Consider the following 21141-nt stretch of genomic DNA (forward strand, 5'->3'; position numbering starts at 1 on the left):
TAATTAATGAATGCACACCTGTAGAATATCAGAAACAGGCTTTTAATATGTTCATATGCCACCCTGGGGATTTTTTTAAAGGGTGGTATACAGTAATAATTCTTCTCTTCCTCATTTTTTTCAAGAAGAATTTGCATTTGAAAGTAGATAAGGGATTACAGAAAATTGAAGATTAGCAAAAATGTATAAGCTGTCTACTATTCATAAATAAAATATTTATCATGCAAAAGGTAATATCCAAGAAAACACAAACAAAAAAAACGTAGCCAAAAGTTATTTTTCATCCTTTAATTAACTTAAGTCAGTAAATATTTTAAGATAGTATTGACCACAAAAACATTTTAATGTGATTTACTTTTATCAGATATAATCTTGCTTTCCTCCTAGTCTGCCTTTTACTGATTCATTACTAAGCATTTGTTGGTTCCTTAGAGCTTAATTTTCTAAATCCCCATGCTATTGTAGCCTATTGCTTTGTAAATCTGTTACTTTAAAGTTCTATGTTCTGTCATGATCGTCTGTGAGTGGATAGTTATTTGTTTCTATGCTAGCTATTTACTAAATGTCCTATTTGTTTAGCATCTTAAATGCAATCCAACTGGATTTATGGGTTCTATAGTTAGTGAACTTTTTAACCAATAGAATTACTTTATTTAGGTACTAGTAATATAGCTTTATATATTTAGTAATATAACTGTGCATATATTTATGTATAACTTTACAGGAACAAAAGAAATATAGTTTCCCACATGCAACACTATATTAATTATTTTTATTTCCCCTTGTGCATTCCATAAGGTACCGGTGAGAACCACATCCAGATCACCTGTGCTATCCCGCCGAGATTCTCCACTACAAAGCACTGGGCAGCAAAATAACCAAGCAGGTCAAAGAAACTCCACAAGGTTTGTAATGTTTTCTTCCTGACACCAAGGTTGAGGGGGAAAAGCACCCTGGAATCCCATCTTCACTCAGAATATAAGATTTGAGCTGTGTTGATTTTTTTTAAGCCAAAGCCTGCTATAGCTAAGCAATCTCAAAAGGTGTGTTTATACCTTTAGGAAGTAATAACATCTTAATGATTTCCCAGCACGATTTATATAAATAGGGTTTCCTTCTGCAGAACTGTGCTAGGTTATCATACTTCAGCCTCTTTTTAAAATATATTTAATATGTCAGAGAATAGTAGCAAAAATAATAATTTTGATATTCAAATTAAAGTTAAACTTATTATTTAACTTCACTGAAATAATAGAAATGATTGCAGAAACCTGTCTGTTACATTGACCAGTTTTAATCCATCTCTTTAATTCTGTTTAATTATGACAATTCAGTGGAGCATTTTATGGGTTAACGTAACTTACATCTGCTCCCTCAGATACTAAAGTTATAGCAGTTTCTAATCATGTCTCTTAAACCTGTTTTGTGATTTTTGTCAGCTTGTACAGATTGAGAATGTGGATTCTGTGTATGATCAGTCTCTTAGGCAATGCATAGTTGCATTAGCTTTATTGTCTAAGTTAGTCATAAGAGACTTGCTAGAGTAGGTGACAAATGTGTTGAATTTGCAGTGAGACCTTCACCAAAAATATCCCTCCTTTGATCTAATCATATTAAAATACGAGAGCATTTTGATGTTTATCATTTTTTAGCAAGAAGGGTATGGTGATTTTAGCTTTAGTCATTTGTAGAGTAACACATTAAACTCTAGTTTAACCTCTAGAGACCGTAGAGCTTATTTTAGAATATAGATTGCATTGTCCAAGACCCACAAATGTCAGAGCAGTTTATTTTTCTTTTGTCATCAGCCCCAAGAAAATTACTAGACCTTTAGGCTTACAGTATATCATGTGACAGGCTGGATCAGGATCAACATATTTATTCAGTTATTTTGTATCCTGCCTTTTCCCCAAGGGCTCAAGGCACTATACATAACATTTCATTGCTCAGTTTTTCCCACAACCCTGTGAGGTAGTTTGAGCTTTGCTACAGTCATTCAGTGAGCTTTCGATGGCCAAAGATCATACACTCTTAAAAAAGAAAAGAAAAGAAAAGAAAAAAATCACAATCTGTTGGAGTGCCCTTAATCCAACATTTGAATGTGATTAGTTGGGAATGATAGACTGAACTACAATGGGCTCCAGTTTAGGCTGGTAATGGCCAATTTTTCTTCAGTTGTATCACAAGTGGATCACTGTAATGTACTATAACTGGACTGTCTTTAAAGAATCCTATAAATTTATACTGATCCAGACTGTAGAAGCAAGTATGTTAATGGATATATAACAATGCATTGATGTTATATTAATATTCCCTTCTGTATTTATTGCTAGTTTGCTTCTTGGCATACATTAGTATTGTGATTACATTTACAAGTAGTCCTCAATTTACAATCCCAGTGGACCTTAGATTTTTTGTTGTAAGTCACTGTAATCATAAATTGAGTCACCCTGTGACTGGGCTCATCACTTTGATGATGGTCATTAAGCGAATCATTGTGATTGTTAAGCACATCACATGATCATTAGTCCAAAGCCAGCTTATCCAATAAGCATTTTTTTGCCAGAAAGTGGCAAAATAACATTGCAAAATGTAAGCATGCGACTGTAGGATACTGCAACTGGTCATAAATGTGAACTGGTTGTCAAATACCAGAAATGCAATCACAAGACTGCAGGGATGGTCCAAAAGTCTTAACTGCAATGATGGCCATAAGTAGCTTTTTTCAAATTCATCATAATTTTGAAAGTTCTTAAGCAACTGTAAGTCCTCAATAAGTTGAGAACTACCCAGATAACACTAAATAGCTTGGATTCTAGAGACCCAACATCATACCTCATAATAACCTGAAGATATCATATGAATATATTTTTAGTAGATAAAGAAGAATGTGGACAACAACACCATCCTTGCTTCTCTCCAACTTTTAAAAGTCAAGAGAGAAGCTAGCAGAAGGCTAGCTTGTAATTGCTTGAATGCAACTGTTGTTGTTCGAATTCAAAAACATTCCTGAATAGTCTATGGAGATTCTTAATCATCTAGGTCATAGTTGTCCCAAAGATGCTTTTTCAGGAGGCAACTGGACTTCTTTGTTTTTCTTTGAAGACATTTTGCTTCTCATCCAAGAAGCTTCTTCAGCTCTGACTGGATGGTGGGGAATGGAAGGATTTATTCTCCTTGCAGACAGCTGGTCATTTACATTCTTTTAGAGCAGGCATGTCAAGAAAAAGAAAGCAAAGTGATAATTAATCATTTTTTAAAAATCTATCGTTTTTAGCAATATAGAACCTCGGTTGCTCTGGGAAAGAGTGGAAAAATTGGTGCCAAGACCAGGAAGTGGAAGTTCTTCTGGATCAAGTAATTCGAGTTCACAGCCTGGTTCCCATCCTGGTTCCCAGAGTGGATCTGGAGAAAGATTCCGGATGAGATGTAAGGAAAAAAAATAAATTATTACCACAAATACATTCCAGGTTCATTGCATCCAGAAAGAGATTCTGAATGAGATATAAGCAAAAAAACCTGTTTCAAGTGAAGAATAGACATGCATTTGTAATCCTTCAAACAGTTTTATTTAATTATGTATTTACTTACTTACTTATTTACTTATCTATCCCTCCCCAAAAGGAAGATTTTACAACCTATGCTTAACAGTTGCTGTAAGAACAAGGGTAGTAGACTTTTCCTATATGATGCTGAGATTATACTGGCACGTCCATGAAATATACAGACATGCATTTTACACACACAGACACACACACACATATACACTAACATTCATACACATAAACGTTTCTGTTTCCTAGTCACTTTTAAGTTATAAGAGCTATATATGTAGGAACACTTAAATAGTAATTTAATCTGGGAAGAATACCTTTGAATATGTTGATAAAGAAATGTACAGGTAGTCCTCGGTTAACCATTCTTTCAGCAACCATTGAATGTTATGATGTGGCTGAATGAGCAAACTTGGGAATAGTTCTTGAAGTTACAACTGTCACAATATCCCGCTGATCATGTGATTGTATTTGACAACTTATAATTATGACAGTCAAGTGTCCTGTGGTCACGTTTCCTGTTTGGAACATTTACTGCCAACTTCCAACAAGCAAAGGAGATTGACAGGAAGCTGTAAATGACAATCAGATAATGATACACCTAATAACCATGTGGGTTTTCCCTAAAAATGGAAAGTAGAACTACCATTGTAAATTGACACACTAACATAACGTCATACTCTATGGCCACATTCCTTGGTAATGAGGTTCTTGGTCTGAATTATTATTAACCAGGTACTACCTGCATTATTCTCATATCTGTTATTAATATTGACTATTAATCAAATTGAGATGTTTTAATAACTATTTTCTGTTTCAAATGCTTCAGAAACATTTTCTTATTTATTTTGGATCCTTCTAACACTGGCTTTGTTTTCTTTTTTGCAATGGTAGCAAGAACTGTCTGATTGTTTGCTGCTGGATGTTCCCATTTTTCTATTTTTTTAAAAATAAACTGGGCTTTTGTGTTACTTGATTACTTAGCATCATCAAAATCTGAAGGTTCACCTTCACAACGTAATGAAACTGCAGCCAAAAAGACTGAAGAGAAGAAAGAAGTCTTCAGACCCTGCAAACCTGCGGTAAGGCTCTTCTGTTGTGTGTTAGCTCTATATTTATGGTCTATATCTTTGCATAGAAGACAGTGATAATTGTTTGAATTAGCTGATAAGGAAATGAATGAATCAGGTGTGATTCATTCAGGTTTATTAACATTGGTCATCTGCAGATAACATAAGCAGTTTATTTTTATCCCTAGCATTTTTTATTTCATAATATGTCCAATAACTACTTCCAAGCAATTAACCCAAGCAAGCGGAATTTAAATCAGAGATTTTAGAATTCTTGAAAACTATGTGACAGCCAGTCCAAATGGGAAAGCTTTGGGCACAATTACAGTGATGATTTTGATGACTGAGGCCTATGTTAACATGGAGCCAAGAAAGAACCTCCATAGGCAGTGATAGTGCAAAGTGAATAAGGCACAGAAATGGGTAGAGTTAGAGTTTTCTCTCCCCCCCCCCCGACACCATGACCTTCTTGAAGGGAGGGTTTTTTTTTTTTGCTTTCACAACTGCTAAATTTAGGACATTCAAGACCAAGACTTCCAGTCATTCTTAACTCATTAGAGAAAGCCATGAGTCTTACTTATGTCAATACTATTCAGGAAAACATATTTTTCAATTTGCAAGCATTTATTCCTGAAAGCCCTACCGAGTTGCCTTTAGCTCTATTGCCCATTCAACACCAGCACCTTTCCATTCAACAGAGATGATGTACTGAAAGGCTAATCTGTACAGTTAGTAAAAAACAGCCATTTCTTCTTTCCTCTAACTGCATTTCGTCCAACAGTAGAAGGGACGTTGCCTTTCATTTGGAATAGAATCAAGATCACGTGAAGTATTGATACCACTTTACAATGCCTTGGTAAGGCCACACTTGGAATACTGCATCCAGTTTTGGTCACCACGATATAAAAAAGATGCTGAGACTAGAAAGAGTACAGACAAGAGCAACAAAGATGATTAGGGGACTGGAGACTAAAACATATAAGGAACGGCTGCTGGAATTGGGTATGTCTATTTAATGAAGAGAAGGACGAGGGGGGACATGATAGCAGTGTTCCAATATCTCAGGGGCTGCCACAAACAGGAGGGAGTCAAGCTATTCTTTAAAGCACCCAAAGGCAGGACAAGAAGCAATGGATGGAAACTAATCAAGGAGAGAAGTAACCTAGAACTAAGGAGAAACTTCCTGACAGTTAGAACAATTAACCAGTGGAACAACCTGCCTCCAGAAGTTGTGAATGCTCCAACACTGGAAGATTTTAAGAAACTGGACAGCCATTTGTCTGAAATGGTATAGGGTTTCCTGCCTGAGCAGGAGGTTGGACTAGATGACCTCCAAGGTCCCTTCCAACATCATCATCATCATCATCATCATCATCATCATCATCATCATCATCATCATCATTATTATTATTATTATTATTATTATTATTATTATTATTATTATTATTATTATATCTGTACTCATAGTTTCCCAGTTATATTTTTCCCATACATTAACATTAGCTTGTTTACATGCACCAATAGAAAGCTTTTCTGAAGATCAGCAAGGCCAAATCTAATTTGATTCAAAAATTAGAAAAAAATTAATTTGTTTCCTTAAATCTCGCACCTGCCTTTCTTTTGACATCATTTTGACTTTTTATGGAAGCAGTTCATTTGTCTGATTCAGCACAGATGTTTTTGGTTTTTATATTACTGTTTCTTATAAAATTTAAAGGGAAATAGGGAAAAACAAGCTACTTTCCACTATACTGATTCTTATTTATAATCCCATGTCATACTCTTATTTCATGCTCTACTTTCTTACTCCTTCATTAAAAATTTTAAATAAGCCACTGCTGTAATTTTAGTATCTTTAAGACCCAAGATAACTGGATTAGTTTCTGAATTAATGTTGTATTTTAGTTATGTATTTCATTCCTTCATTTAAGTGTTTAAGTAAGCCAATGTGGTAATTTTAGTATTGTGAACCTCCAAGATAAGTGCCTTAATTCTGTACTAATTTTGCATTTTATCTTCCTTTCCCAAACCATGCACCATATCTTGGTCCAATGTTGATTTGCTTATTATGTCATGTGACTGATCTTCAGGGAGAAGTGGTAAGTAGAGTTAATTTATGAAATAACTTCAAACCTTAACATGACTTAACTTAAATTTACAAAACTTTCCATCCTCTTTTTCCACATGTGGCCATTTGAAACTGCCAAAAGAAATCTGTGAAATCTCAGGGACTATTGTTAGCAAAACTGGGCAGAACATAACAGGCAACTAGGAGGGAAGGAATTATATGATAAAGCTAAATTAAGAAAGCTTATATGGAAAAAAAATCATTCAATAACACTCATGTACTATCTCAGGAGATGTTAAATTTCAAATCCTGCTGTGAAGGTTATATGAAGTGTGTTTTGCTTGATTTAATTCTATTAGAATTAAAGCATTAAAACATATACCAGTTTATCTATCAGTATTTCCTAAAATAATTTGCCAAACATAGAATAAAAGTATCAGTTAATTAATGGGATTCAGTTCTTGGAACAAACTGTTGAAACAGGCTCAGCATTAATTTTTCAACACTATTATGATATGCTCTAGGATTTAACTGCTTTAGCAAAGGAATTGCGGGCAGTGGAAGATGTACGACCACCTCACAAAGTGACAGATTATTCATCATCAAGTGAAGAATCAGGAACAACAGATGAGGAGGAGGATGATATGGAGCAAGAAGGAGTTGATGAATCTACTTCTGGCCCTGAAGATGCCAGAGCAGTGTTAGTTGCATTTTTCCTATTTCACTTTATTAAAGAATCTGTCGTGGTTCAGATAGATGAAACCTTTTAAAAGAACTTCAAAGCAAAGATTTATTCCTCAAAGAACATTTTTATTCAGGAAACAAAAGTATCGACACTACATAGTTAAACCCAAGACTAAAAGTTCCCCTGATACAAAGTTACAAGTTGCAATTCCCATCCCAGAAAGGCTGTCATAAATCACATTCATCAATTATTCTAAAACACAGGCTCTCCTCCCAACTTTTCAACCCAAAACTTTATCTAACATTGACCTTGATTCTCACCCAGTTGCAAATGTTATGGCTAAGAGAAAACACTCAAGCATTCCCCCCTTCTACATCTGAGAATCCCAAATAACAGAAAAAAACACAAGGAAAGCAAAAGGTAAAATGGCTATAGTTTCTCAATTGTCGCAACACTGACAGAATCTTTGTAATTTATAGGGTTGTCCTTTTTACCATACACTAAAAAAATAAACTAGAAAAATATATAACAAACTGAGAAAAATAAAAGGCTAAGTCTGAGGGTAACAATAACAATTCATTTCTAATTCCATAATCTCTTAAAAGACAGGTGTTTCATGGATATGTAATAAGTAATCTTTAGTTACAGTTATTTTAATATTGTAGTGAATATTGAATATTGAAGCACCAATTATGACATGTCCTCACCAAACAGATCCACTTTGAACCTCAGCAATGGAGAAACGGAATCAGTAAAAACAATGATTGTGCATGATGATGTGGAAAGTGAACCTGCCATGACTCCTTCCAAGGAGGGCACTTTAATCGTCCGACAGGTAATGCACCTTTTCAGTATGTATTTGTTCCTTTTCATCAATTCATTCATTCTCCCATTTATCTTTTCCCACCTTAAAATTGGTTACAGATGCAGATGGTAGCTATTTGTGAATAAACAGATTTAGAGTATGCAAAGGGAACAATAGTTTTCACCTATTGTTTCCACTGTGTGTTGCATGCATACATTGGAATGACTGTTGTATGATTCTGCAGTGTTTATTTTAATTTCTTCTAATGTGGAATAAAAAAACCCTGTAGATGTCATAGCAGGAACCTGGTATAAAGTCAGTTGCATTTGTATCACTTCTAGCGGCATCTTATGGCATCTTAAGAGAAGGTGATGAGAGAGCCCTGAAACAGTAAAACAAGGATCATCTAGTTCATTTTAAATCACTTACAGTTACACCACACTATCTCACTGAAGAGTTCAGCCAGCTTACACAAGACATTTCCTATCTAGGCAGGTTTCAAGACTAAGGCAACTTATCTTTAGGAGTAGAAATGTTGGGCCATACATAGTCTTGGTGTAATGAGATATTATGTAAGAAATGGTTGAGAAAAGGCCTCTGTTGTCTTGAACTTCCTGGTATATTAGGTTAGGTACATCACAGGACATGAACTTTACTAGTTTCATTTCTTATTTTTCAACTGAACATCATTTTTGTAATGGAGCCCCCATATTTTATTTAGATGGCATGATTATTGTTTAAACAGCTAAATTAGGACATTCACCAGAATGATAATTGAGTACAAGCGTGATAGCAAGAAAAAAATCACAAGGAGAATGCACACGGGTGCTATCATAGATGTGTTCTGTAGAAACTTAAATTTGCCAGTAAAGAAATTGGCTTTGCAAGAAAAAAAATACAGTAAATCCCACTCCACAGTGAAGGCTTGGTTGATTAATTTATTGGTTAAAACATTTAAAATAGATCATTTTGCTAGGGCATAGACTTGTACACAGCACTTGAGCAAGACAAGTGTGCCTGTTTTTTCTACAGAGTACAGTTGACACAAAGCGTGCCAGCCATCATGAGAGCAATGGCTTTGCCGGTCGTATTCACCTCTTGCCAGATCTCTTACAGCAAAGCCATTCCTCCTCCACTTCCTCCACCTCCTCTTCCCCATCCTCCAGCCAGCCGACACCCACCATGTCCCCACAGACACCCCAGGACAAGCTAACTACTAATGAGGTATGTCTTGCACCACAGCTGGCTGCTTTCATAGGGTTATAAATGTATTTCCTAATAGCTAGCATCCAGAGAATTTCCAACTAGTGTCCCTTCTGCTGCTCTTCTTCCTGTCACTGTCCCTTCACTCTCCCAAAGTAACACATTTCAGCTCTTATGTACCAGCACTCTGAACTATTGAATTTTTACCCCAAATTTGCCAGTTGACTACTATTTTGTTTTGCTTTTTACAAGTAATTAATTGCATGGCTTTTGTATCACCTAAACTGAGTGTTTTATCAGCATTTGTTTCAAAGCTATTTTGGGAAGTGTCTAAAAGTAATCCTAGTGTGACTGGCTTTTTCAAGTAAAAATGCTGCTTGATTTAGCACAGTGCTGGAGAACTGTGCATGCAGGAGCCCTTGCTTTGGAAAAGGATACACTATATTTCAAAGGAAGCTTTCTGAAGCCTAATCATAAGTCTTTTCTTTAGGGCAGTGGTGGTGAACCTATGGCACGAGTGCCAGAGGCGGCACTCGGAGCCCTCTCTGTGGGCCCGCATGCCGTCGCCCCAGCCCCTCCTCCTCCCACAGCCCCCTCACTAGCAGCCCCCCCAGAGGAGAGTCACCCCCAGGTGTGGCTCACGCGGAGCAGCATAGCCAAGCACATGGCAGCTGGGCAGCAGATGATGCTTCGGGGTGTGGGTGGAGGGCATGGCCACTATGGTGCTGCAGGGCTGCCTGGGTGATCGGCAGGCTATGGATAGCCCTGAGGGCAGAGCGAGGGGGGCAGGCAGAGCGGGGGTGGGCTGGTTTTTGGGCACCCGGTCTCTAAAAGGTTCACCATCACTGCTTTAGGGGAAAATATTAATATAATAATCAGTTTCTTTTTATGAATTATTAAGGTTGTTTTATTTTATATTGTTAGTTAAAATGAGCTGTCTTTGTTTTTAACATATGGTTCTGCTCTGACAGGAGACTATAAAATAGGCTGTTTTCCCAGAATACAAATACCCTTTCAGTTTGCAGGCTATAAGAGATTTAAAATGTCATCTGCTGGCAATAAAGAAGAAGTGTTAAGTTACTGCACATGAATTCTTCTAAATACATAAGATGTGCAAGTTTTTAGCATAGGAACAGTTTCATTTAATCCTGTTAGCCTAAAACCTTACTCAAATTTACTCTTCATGTATGAGAGCAGTAAAGCTGTTTTGAAATTGCTTACTGCATTGAAGTTAAATACCCCTATTTTCAACCACTTAGAGCAGCAGTCCCCAAACTTTGTAACCTGGCAGCCCAGGGGTGGGGAGGGAAACCAGGCTACATGAGTGCTGGGCCAGTGTGAACACATGCACATGCAGCTCAACTTGTGCAAGTGGTGGGCTGGCACGCCCAGCTCAACCTGTGCCAGTTGAACTGCGCACATATGTGCACGTGTGCTGGCCTGCCACTTGTGCAAGTTGAGTGCAGGCATACGTGTGCACTGTCACGCTGCTCACGTAGCTACAGTCCAGTAGTGGGCCATGGCCAGGGTTTGGGGACTCTTGACGTAGAGCTCTTTTTCAGATTCTCAATCGGAAGCAAAGCATGCCACAGCAATAATAAGCTAATCTTTGTAAAATCACCACAAGATCTAAAAGTTAGTTTAAATGGCCTACAACTAGTCATAGGATGCTTAAAACTGTAATGGCAGCTCATGTTTAGTAATGAGAGAAGTCAGTCTGGCAACTAATTGGGTAATTTTCTGATAAAAGTGTCTGCCATTTAAATTCTGAGGCAAAACTTTAATTGCAGTTTGAGGGGTTGGTTCTGAACTAAGTTTTGAGATGAAATCTTCATCCAAATTCCAGCGTTGTAAGACAGTGAGGCTAATAAACCACAGTAGGTATACATTATAAACAGTTATTAGATTATGTGCCTCATTACTTCCTAAGAGAGGTTAATAGTGAATTCCAAGTCGATACTTTTTGCTTATTCATATTAGAAAAAGGGAAATCTTTATATATTGCTTTTTAAAATCATATAGGCATTATCAACCACATGATATGAAGCACAGTTATGTTGCTTGTACAGTAATCAGGTAAAATATCTAAAAATAAATCTATTTCTCTATTAATATAGAAATCATGGTAAATGAACAGAAGTTCCTAAACATTTTAGAAATAGATATAGATTGCATTCAGATGACAAAACAAGTCCTATGTAGTATGTGCTGCTCTGATTACATGAGCTCTTTCCTCTTAAGATCAGATTCATTATAAGTCATGGATAGCTTTGTCCATTTAGTAGGTCACACAGAAAAATGAAACAAACCAGAAAAATAAATATGGTATTCAAAGTTCTAGACCCTCAACTTTAGGTCACTTTCACATTTTCCTAGCTTCTCTGTGAGTGTAGCTCCTAGCATACCACTTCCTAGTTACACCTACTGTTAAGAGGGTTCATTATTTGATAAGTTGTATAGTTTATACATTTAATCTTCTCATGAAATGAAACACATTATACCCAAGCATGCACTCAACTGAACAGAAAGGCTATCTTCTTTTCTGAAATGAATGTCAAGTTGCTAAACAATAAAGATAATTATGGTTTAAATCAACACTTAGGCAATATCTATATGTAATGAGAAATTCTGTTTCATGTAATGGCCAGTTCTATTTAAATGCTCTATCAGCAAAGTATATAAAAATGCAGTTTGTGCAATTCTTTTAGGTAATATGACAAATGCAGTCCCTTACTGACAGTAAAGCTTGCATTGCAGTTATTAATGATAAAGATCTCCCTAATTCTTTTTTCTAATAAAGTTCTTTTTAAATAATAGTTTTTGCATACCATTTGATACAAATTAATTGTATAAAATGGTTTTATTATACTAATAAAAGCTTCAGTTATTAGTATGAACTTGTTTATCTGATGTTCATCCTATGGTCAAAGGGAGCCTTCCATATGCAGAAAAAATGAGAAAAGAAATCTTATATCAGTAATTGCACAGTATGGTCAACAGATAGAATATGTGCTAGCCTAATTATTCTCCTAATGTTAAATTGTATGTATTTTGTTTCTGGAGGACTTATGTTTTATAGAAGCAAAATAATATGAAATGGAAAAAAAATATTTTTTTGGAGGCGATAGTGAAAGATGTCCAGTGATAGAAATTTACTAGGAAAGAAGACTGAGCAGCATGAGTGGAAAAGGCATGAAACAATTTAAATGTAAAGTGCTATTTTTTCTAGATCAACTTTATATGGCATACTTAATTTTTCATTCCTGTCATTCTCTTTTAAGATGCATCATACTCTGTACAACATTTAACTCACATATATAACAAGTTTTTAAAGCCATTCTAACAGTTTCATTTATTTCATTTTCCTTCCTTGTTTGTGTTTTTCATGTTTGGTGTTATAACCAGATATACCAGTACCTTCATGTCACCATTTACACATTTCTCCTCCTAATAAGTCCACTTGTTTAATACTATCTTAATATTTTTCTGTAAAAATGATGGTGGAAGAACATGCTGCAGCTTTCTGGCAAGAATCCAATTTTCAAAATAAAAGTTTTTTAAAAGAAAATAATACTAAACATCATCACAAGTCAAAATTATAAAGCTGGTAGCTTAATTTTTAATTGTTCATACTTTGTTGCATATGGAGATCGTATATCTCAATTGGTTACTGACAGTAAAAAAGACACAGGCAGAAATATAAAGTAGGAAATAAAACAATGAAATGAAAAAGAACAAAATTTGGACGATAAAGTCCAAGATTTAGAAAACAGGGACTCCTATTTCAACAGGAGGAGATTCTTCTAAGTTTTTAGTGTAAAGCTTAATATATTCAGAATACATTTTGTGAAAGCCAAAACAAAGGCTGCTTTGTGGAAGAAACTTGTCATAGCAGTAATTTAAATTTTACTTATTTTTAAGAACCACGTATATTGTCTCTACATAGGTAGCACGTCTGAAAATCAGGCTGTATGGTAACAGCTAAATGAAATGTCTGTTTCTTTAATAACTAACTTGTTTTATTAAGATGATTATTTGAAATTTACATTACAGACTCAGTCCGCTAGTAACACACTGCAGAAACACAAATCTTCATCCTCCTTCACACCTTTTATAGACCCCAGATTACTACAGATATCTCCATCTAGTGGAACTACTGTGACTTCTGTTGGTAAGTTATAAGAGTAGCAACAAATCAATAGTATAAAAATTAGTTTTTAAAAGTGTATATGTTTATAATGTCTCTTTATTTAAATGTTTTCTTTATATTTTTGTAAAGGCAAAAATCAAACATAATTATTTTGAAGTCATTGAGATCTTTAACATAATGTGTTCATGTAGGTATAACACCTGCATATTAAGATTAGTATAAATGTTCTCTATTTTTCACATTTTTCTCTCTTCTGTCCCTCTCTACAGTGGGATTTTCTAGTGAAGCAATGAGATCAGAAGCAATGAGGCAGGATCCAACCAGAAAGGGATCTGTTGTTAATGTCAATCCTACAAATACACGGCCACAGAGTGACACCCCAGAGATCCGCAAATACAAGAAGAGATTCAATTCTGAAATCTTATGTGCTGCCTTATGGGGTATAGAATCCAATGCTCACTGCTACTTCATTCATATATTTGCTTGAAAGCTGCAGGCTTATTCATAAAATTAAGAAAATCTATTAAGAATACAGAAGTTGTGCTGGTTTCGTAACTGACTTATTAATTAGATCAGGACTTAGTCCTGCTTATGAACATGAATGTTTCTTAATGATAAGTCTGGTTTGTCATGTTTAGGTATTGTATTAATAACTTTTAATGACAGGCTTTGATTCCCATGGTAACCAAGAGAATTGTTAATAAATATTTTCTACTGAGAATTGAAAATTGAAGCTGAGTATGAAAATTCCTGATGTAGGGCTATAAAGTATTTCAAAGCTGTTTCTGGAGCTTTATATCTTTTATACCATGGTAATCTTTGTTGGATATTTAAATAGCTAAATAATCCACAATAGCAAATCCAAAATCCAATTAACTTGTGTTTGTCTTAATCTTGTTTATTCTAGGAGTTAATTTATTAGTGGGGACAGAAAGTGGCCTGATGTTATTGGATAGAAGTGGCCAAGGGAAGGTTTATCCACTAATAAACAGAAGGAGGTTTCAGCAAATGGATGTACTTGAAGGTTTAAATGTCTTGGTGACAATATCAGGTATCTTTTTTGATAACCTTAATAGCAGTATTACTAATGCGTTGTACCTGTATTTTACACTTACAAGTGTCTACTTCTTGCATGAAGAACAATTAATGTTAGAAGCCAGTTTTTTACTATATGATAATAGCTTTCATCACTGGAGAAGAGCCTAATGCTGGGAAAGATCGAGGGCAATAGAAGAAGGGGACGACAGAGAATGAGGTGGCTGGATGGAGTCACTGAAGCAGTAGGCGTGAGCTTAAATGGACTCCAGAAGATGGTAGAGGACAGGAAGGCCTGGAGGAATGTTGTCCATAGGGTCGCGATGGGTCGGACACGACTTCGCAGCTAACAACAACAAAAATAGCTTTCATTTTTCCAAGGGATATTTTATAACTTACCCTATCTGATTAAAAATATGATGGAGACATTATAATACCTGTTTTTATTATCAGGGTTGCTATTTAAAAAAATAGGCTGTAAGCTTATTGAATGACTCCATTGTCACAGTAGTTCGTACTATCCTTCATTATCCTTGCTTACATTATGTCTTGACTAAAACTGTGTTGCTTTATGATGGTAAATCACAGCTTTAAAAAATTGCTACTAGATTACAAAGTCAAACTCTGGCTTGTAAACATGAGAGCAAGCATATATACATTGTAAACGTTTCTGACTTATATGTGTTTTGTGATATATATCATAGTCCAAACTATACCAAAACTCAGAGAAACATGGCGAAGGCAACTCTTGTTTATACTCTGAATCATCAATAACTTATTTGATTTATATTATTGGCATCATTCAAACTGAAAATTTGCTATCCAATCAGGATAGGTCTGAATGATGAAAATCTGTAATATAAACTGGCATGCTACCTTTCATTTGTACTATTCCTGTGACTTTGGCCAGTTGTACATTCTTAGACCAACCTTGTCTGTAGGGTTGTTACTGTGGGAGAAAAACAGAGAAGGAAGTGCTGTGAGCTAGTTTGAACTCCTGAAGGATAATCAGAATATGAGTCTAATAAAATAGCTACTTCTGCATAAAACCATACTGTAACCTGATTCATATTAAAATTAGTATGTTTTGTTAAAGAAATTTTATTAATACATAACTTCATTGTTAAAGATGAATTGTTGATTTAATTTAGTAAAACTTCAATATGGGTTTCATTTATCAATTTTTAAGAATGGATCTATGAATTCAAAATATTGAATAATCTAGCTGAAAAACATCGCAACGCCTCCCATCCCAGCTTCAGTGAACAAATGCATTATGGAAATCATAAAGTATATGAGTTTACATAAATATATTGAAACTTGTAAATATGGTTTGGAAATATGTTACAGTATTTTAATTAGAGGTATACTTTCTAAAATCTGTAGAAAAATGGGCAGCTAAAATGATAAGTGGACTTGCACAACTCTCCTATGAGGGGAAGATACAACATATGAACTGTTTAATTTAGAAAAAGGTGAAGGAAATTGTAGAGGTATCCATCCATTATACCTGGGTAATATACTATGTGGTTAGAGTAGTTATTCTTTTAATAGCAAAAGCAGTACACCTAGGAAAATTAAATGGCGGGAATTTAAGTTTTAAGAAAGAGTAGCACTCCTTCTCAAATTACATGAACTCACCAACTTAGCTGATTTTGAAAAGTATCAGACAAATTTATTAAGAATGAGATTATTTGTTGCTAAGAATTTAACTCTTAGATTAGGTAAAGGGCCCATCAAATCATAGGTACAGAGGCCAACTAGATGTTCTTTTGAAGTTTACATTTAAAACATGCTGCTTTGATTCAAGCCCTATCTTGCATAAATTCGCACAACCTAATTCATAAGTCATTCAGATATAGAGAGGAGCAGCTCTGATGATTGCTATGTTCTGCATATTTTCTAACTAAAATCAGGTAATTAGAGCTGTGCATATAATTCAAGTGTAGTTCAGCCATTTGGGATTGTACAGGCATTAATGTATTTGGCAAATTTATTTTCACTCTCTTTCTTCATTATTTTAGCCATCCCTGGTTGACATTTTCTATTGCTGTTGATTCTTTTCCTGGTTACTGGTAGCTGCAGAAGCTTGGATTATTTATTTATTTTTTAGGTTTTTGGCGGGTTTTTTTTTTGTTCCGAAGTGAATCACTTTGCATTCATGCACATTGAATTGCATTTTGTAATAATTTCGTAATAATGTTTGTCGAAATAAAGTCAGTTCATTCAGTTTGGAGAAATTATTTTATAGCTACTTGCTAACTTTTCTATTTTACTACAGTAAAATAAAAATTACTACATAATTTAGTATAAGAGATAATTTTGGCACTTTCGTATTTGTCACACTTTCTGTTTACTTCAGTTCTTCATATTCCCTTCTGAATACATCACTTGCCCACAATTCAGACAGGAACCTTCCCTGCCACTTTATTGATGACAATGGCAGTTATATAAGGTTTAGTATGGAGAACCACAGAACAGCTGTTACATAGCAAAGTCTTCTAGAAGTTACTATTCTGTTTACATCATGACTAAGCTCCTTCTGGTCATGTGATTGATGGATAAAACATACAGTGCTAGATATGCAGCTCTTTTGTGTTCTTCTTTTTAAATATTTTACATTTGTATCAAATATAATTATTCTATGAACTTCATTTTTTGCAATATCTCTGGGCTTGTATTACTATGTTACTCCATTACTCAAGTGAGAGTGATCCTTAGAAGATGATTATTCCTTCTAAATAGACTACTAGGTCCTGGGAGCAGGGTATATATATTTTTAAATATAATTTAAGAAATTTCCCTTCATATATCTTGGAGTAGGTGTATTGTGACTACATAAGCAATTTAAAAAAAATAAAGTTCAGAATAAATACCTCTATGGCAGATAAAATTACATGGGATACAATATATACAGTTGCTTCCATACACTTCTAGTAATTGCTGTATTATTCTACATAGTGTAAATCTTGCCCTGTTCTTAAGAAAATATTTTATGTCTAGGTAAGAAAAACAAATTGAGAGTTTATTACCTCTCATGGTTAAGAAACAAGATCCTTCGCAATGATCCCGAAGTAGAAAAAAAACAAGGATGGACAACTGTAGGTGATTTAGAAGGCTGTGTACACTACAAAGTTGGTAAGTAATTCATTATATTCATTTGAAAGCAATTCTAGTTATAAGTGAACTTCCTTTTGGTTTTTATGAGTAAATCATGTGGCATAAAAATACAGCTACATATTTCACATTTTCAAAATAAGTGCTCTAAGAATGCCCTCTTTTGTTGAGTGTATATATATATATATATATATATATATATATATATATATATATATATATATATATATATATATATATATATATATATATATATATATATATATATATATATATATATATATATATATATATATATATATATATATATATATATATATATATATATATATATATATATATATATATTAATTACAGCTTGCTTTAATACAAACAAATGTGAATTGAAAATGAAGCTCATATTTTCCTCTTCCTGGGCATCATTTCATTTCCTAACACCAAATTGTAGAGAGAAGTAATTTCCTTTCCTGTACATTGTTTTACCAATTCTGAACACAACAGAGATTAATTGTATTTCAGTAGGATCATATATATTAGGAAGTATTAAGAAGATAGTCTGACTCTCTTATCCTATTGGAAAATATATAAATGAAACACCAGGAAGTCATTGACTCTGGTGCTGGCTCTTTTCCAAAAAAAAAGATGCCATATAATTTTGTGTCTGGTTTTAATTTCATCTTAAAGCTAAATTCATAATAGCCATTCTCTGTGGACTGACTTTCTTTCTCTTTCTTTCTCTACCAACATTTCATTTCTTAGTATTTAGGAGTGCTGAAAATCAGTTTTTCTCTCTCCCTCCCACATTTGCATGGTAGAAAAAAAACTTAATAGTCATTGAAATACTTGAAGAATATGTTTGAACTAGAATCTATATTTAATGTTTCAATGAAGAAATAGCAATCTAATTATTTTGGTTGGATACATTATCTTCTGATCAGTATGGGAATTAATATAACCAAATCTATATACAATTCTGCCTAAGGAATGAAGTGGAGTTTTGGTATGTTTTATATATAGAAAGTAAACATTTATAATTGTTTATATATTTTAATGTATCAATATTACATACATGTAATGTTAATTATTATTATGTAATTTGAGATAATTTGAAATCAACAGTTCATAATTTTGTGACTTAAGCTATAAACTCTCTGATGTGTATTTTTATATTTTCTACAATACATATTGAAATTTGATGCCTTATCAACTCTATAAAACATTTGAATAATTTTACAATTTTTGTCCTTTTTAATTTTAGTAAAATATGAAAGAATCAAATTCTTAGTAATTGCTTTGAAGAGTTCTGTGGAAGTCTATGCCTGGGCACCAAAACCATACCACAAATTTATGGCATTTAAGGTAAAGGTGCCTCTTTCCCTTGAAATGTGTTAAAAGTCATTGAAGAATGTCAGAGTAAACTTACTATTAACAATATTAATTATGATAAATTATGATGTGTTTTAAATAGGGACCATTATCCATCATACAGCAACAAGTCCAAATTCACCTAAAAGTATTAGGGGAAATTGCTACTCTAGAAATAACATATAGCTTGTATCTGCCACACTCTTGTGGATGTCTTGAGTTGATGTGCTTTACAGTTAAGGTCTATGGCTATTGATTAAAAAACCTCGTTCTTCAAGAGAACAATCCATGATCCTGTAAGGAAACCAGGGGCATGACTTGATGTCTTTTCTTGCGTCCTTCATTTTTATATGAAAATAATTGCTTTAGTAGAATATACAGCATGGTCTGTGTAGGAGAAATAATATACACATGTTTTACTGGTGTCCGTCCCTTAGTCATGAGACTTGTTGCCAGTTCCCCAATAAGAAATGTTGCAATTTTCCTCATTACTCTTATTTTCTTTTCAGTTCGTAGGTTTTTATTAAGCACGGCTTTCCATTTACTACCAAGTTTTAGGTTAATAGTCATGCAAGATGAGCTAGGCAGCACTACATAGGAAAAATGAGATAAGGCTTTGTTCATTGATCTGCTCAAGAATATTCAAGGTGGAGAAAGGGAAGATTATTAAGAAAGAAGAGAGGGAAATAATGGAAACAAAAAGGGTTGGTAGCAAAAAAAACTACTTACTTGTATACTGTCTTGAAGTTCTAGAATTACTTAAGGGTGAATTTTGAGTCCCTGGTAATAACACTTTTAAAATATAACATGTCTCCCTTTACTTTTAATTGCTATTTTTGTTCTGAATTTATGTAAAAGTTCAATCAGTAGCTTTACAAAGAAAATGAAACAGTAGCAGTCAAAGTCTAACTTTTGTAAAAGATTTTAAAAAGCATATGATTATCTGAACTAAAAATATTATACACATGCAAGGGTCATTCTCATATTTCAAGTTTATTGCCACTTGGCTATTCGAGCTTGCCGGCCTGGACTGAGGGTTTTTGGGTTAAGGTTTTAATATTATTTTGGGGCTATTTAATTTAATTTTATTTTAACCTGTATATAAGGGACGCGGTGGCTCAGTGGGTTAGGACGCTGAACTTGTCGATCGGAAGGTCGGCAGTTTGGCGGGTCGAATCCCGAGTGCCGCGTAGCAGAGCGAGCGCCTGTTACTCGTCCCAGCTTCTGCCAACCTAGCAGTTCGAAAGCACGTAAAAATGCAAGTAGAAAAATAGGGACCACTACGGTGGGAAGGTAACAGCGTTCCGTGCGCCTTTGGCGTCTAGTCATGCCGGCCACATGACCACGGAGACGTCCTCGGACAAGCGCTGGCTCTTCGGCTTTGAAACGGAGATGAGCACCGCCCCCTAGAGTCGGAAACGACTAGCACGCATGTGCGGGGGAACCTTTACCTTTTACCTTAACCTGTATATATTGTATTGTTTTAATTTGCCCTGTAAACCGCCCTGAGTCCCTCGGGAAAAAGGCGGTATATAAATCGAAATAAATAAATAAATAAATACAGCAATTATGGAAACGACTAGCACGCATGTGCGGGGGAACCTTTACCTTTACCTTTAGCAATTATTGAATCAATGAATACTGCTATTTTAGTCCAGTCAAGATGAAATATTTTCCATAGTTGTTTCCAAGATAATCTCTTTGGTATATATATGTATATTTTATTACTTAACAGTCATTTGGAGACTTGGTACATAAGCCATTATTAGTGGATCTTACTGTAGAAGAAGGCCAGAGATTGAAGGTGATCTATGGTTCCTGTGCTGGTTTTCATGCAGTTGATGTGGATTCAGGATCAGTATATGATATTTATCTTCCAACTCATGTAAGTATTTAATATTGTAATCATGTTAATTAACCCATATTTTTGATAATGGATAAAATACACCATCCAAAAATACTAAAGGCTAAAAGCATAGCATATAATTAATAATTTACATCCAAGCATGTATATCTAGAGGAAATGACCCAAAGGTGCTTTTCCAAAAGGCAACTGGACTTTCTAGGTTTTTTGTTTTTTTCTTTGAAA

At 34.6% G+C, this 21141-nt stretch overlaps 1 protein-coding gene across 4 annotated transcripts in view; it reads left to right on the plus strand.

Moving 5' to 3' along the window:
- Positions 1 to 21141, plus strand: part of MAP4K4 (mitogen-activated protein kinase kinase kinase kinase 4) — a 195043-nt gene that overhangs the window by 168793 nt on the left and 5109 nt on the right. For 2 of the 4 annotated variants that reach the window (XM_081326477.1, XM_081326478.1), the window contains 12 exons: positions 799 to 905; positions 3278 to 3429; positions 4539 to 4636; positions 7217 to 7392; positions 8092 to 8212; positions 9215 to 9406; positions 13439 to 13556; positions 13805 to 13975; positions 14443 to 14586; positions 17574 to 17708; positions 18946 to 19046; positions 20788 to 20937. In XM_081326477.1, the coding sequence (XP_081182603.1) occupies positions 799 to 905; positions 3278 to 3429; positions 4539 to 4636; positions 7217 to 7392; positions 8092 to 8212; positions 9215 to 9406; positions 13439 to 13556; positions 13805 to 13975; positions 14443 to 14586; positions 17574 to 17708; positions 18946 to 19046; positions 20788 to 20937 (1665 nt within the window). The remainder of the gene's footprint in view (positions 1 to 798; positions 906 to 3277; positions 3430 to 4538; positions 4637 to 7216; positions 7393 to 8091; positions 8213 to 9214; positions 9407 to 13438; positions 13557 to 13804; positions 13976 to 14442; positions 14587 to 17573; positions 17709 to 18945; positions 19047 to 20787; positions 20938 to 21141) is intronic. The other 2 variants (XM_081326479.1, XM_081326480.1) reach the window with 1 other exon arrangement.

This window comes from Vipera berus, assembly GCF_964194415.1.
Source record: "Vipera berus genome assembly, chromosome: 4".
NCBI classification, from domain to species: domain Eukaryota; kingdom Metazoa; phylum Chordata; class Lepidosauria; order Squamata; family Viperidae; genus Vipera; species Vipera berus.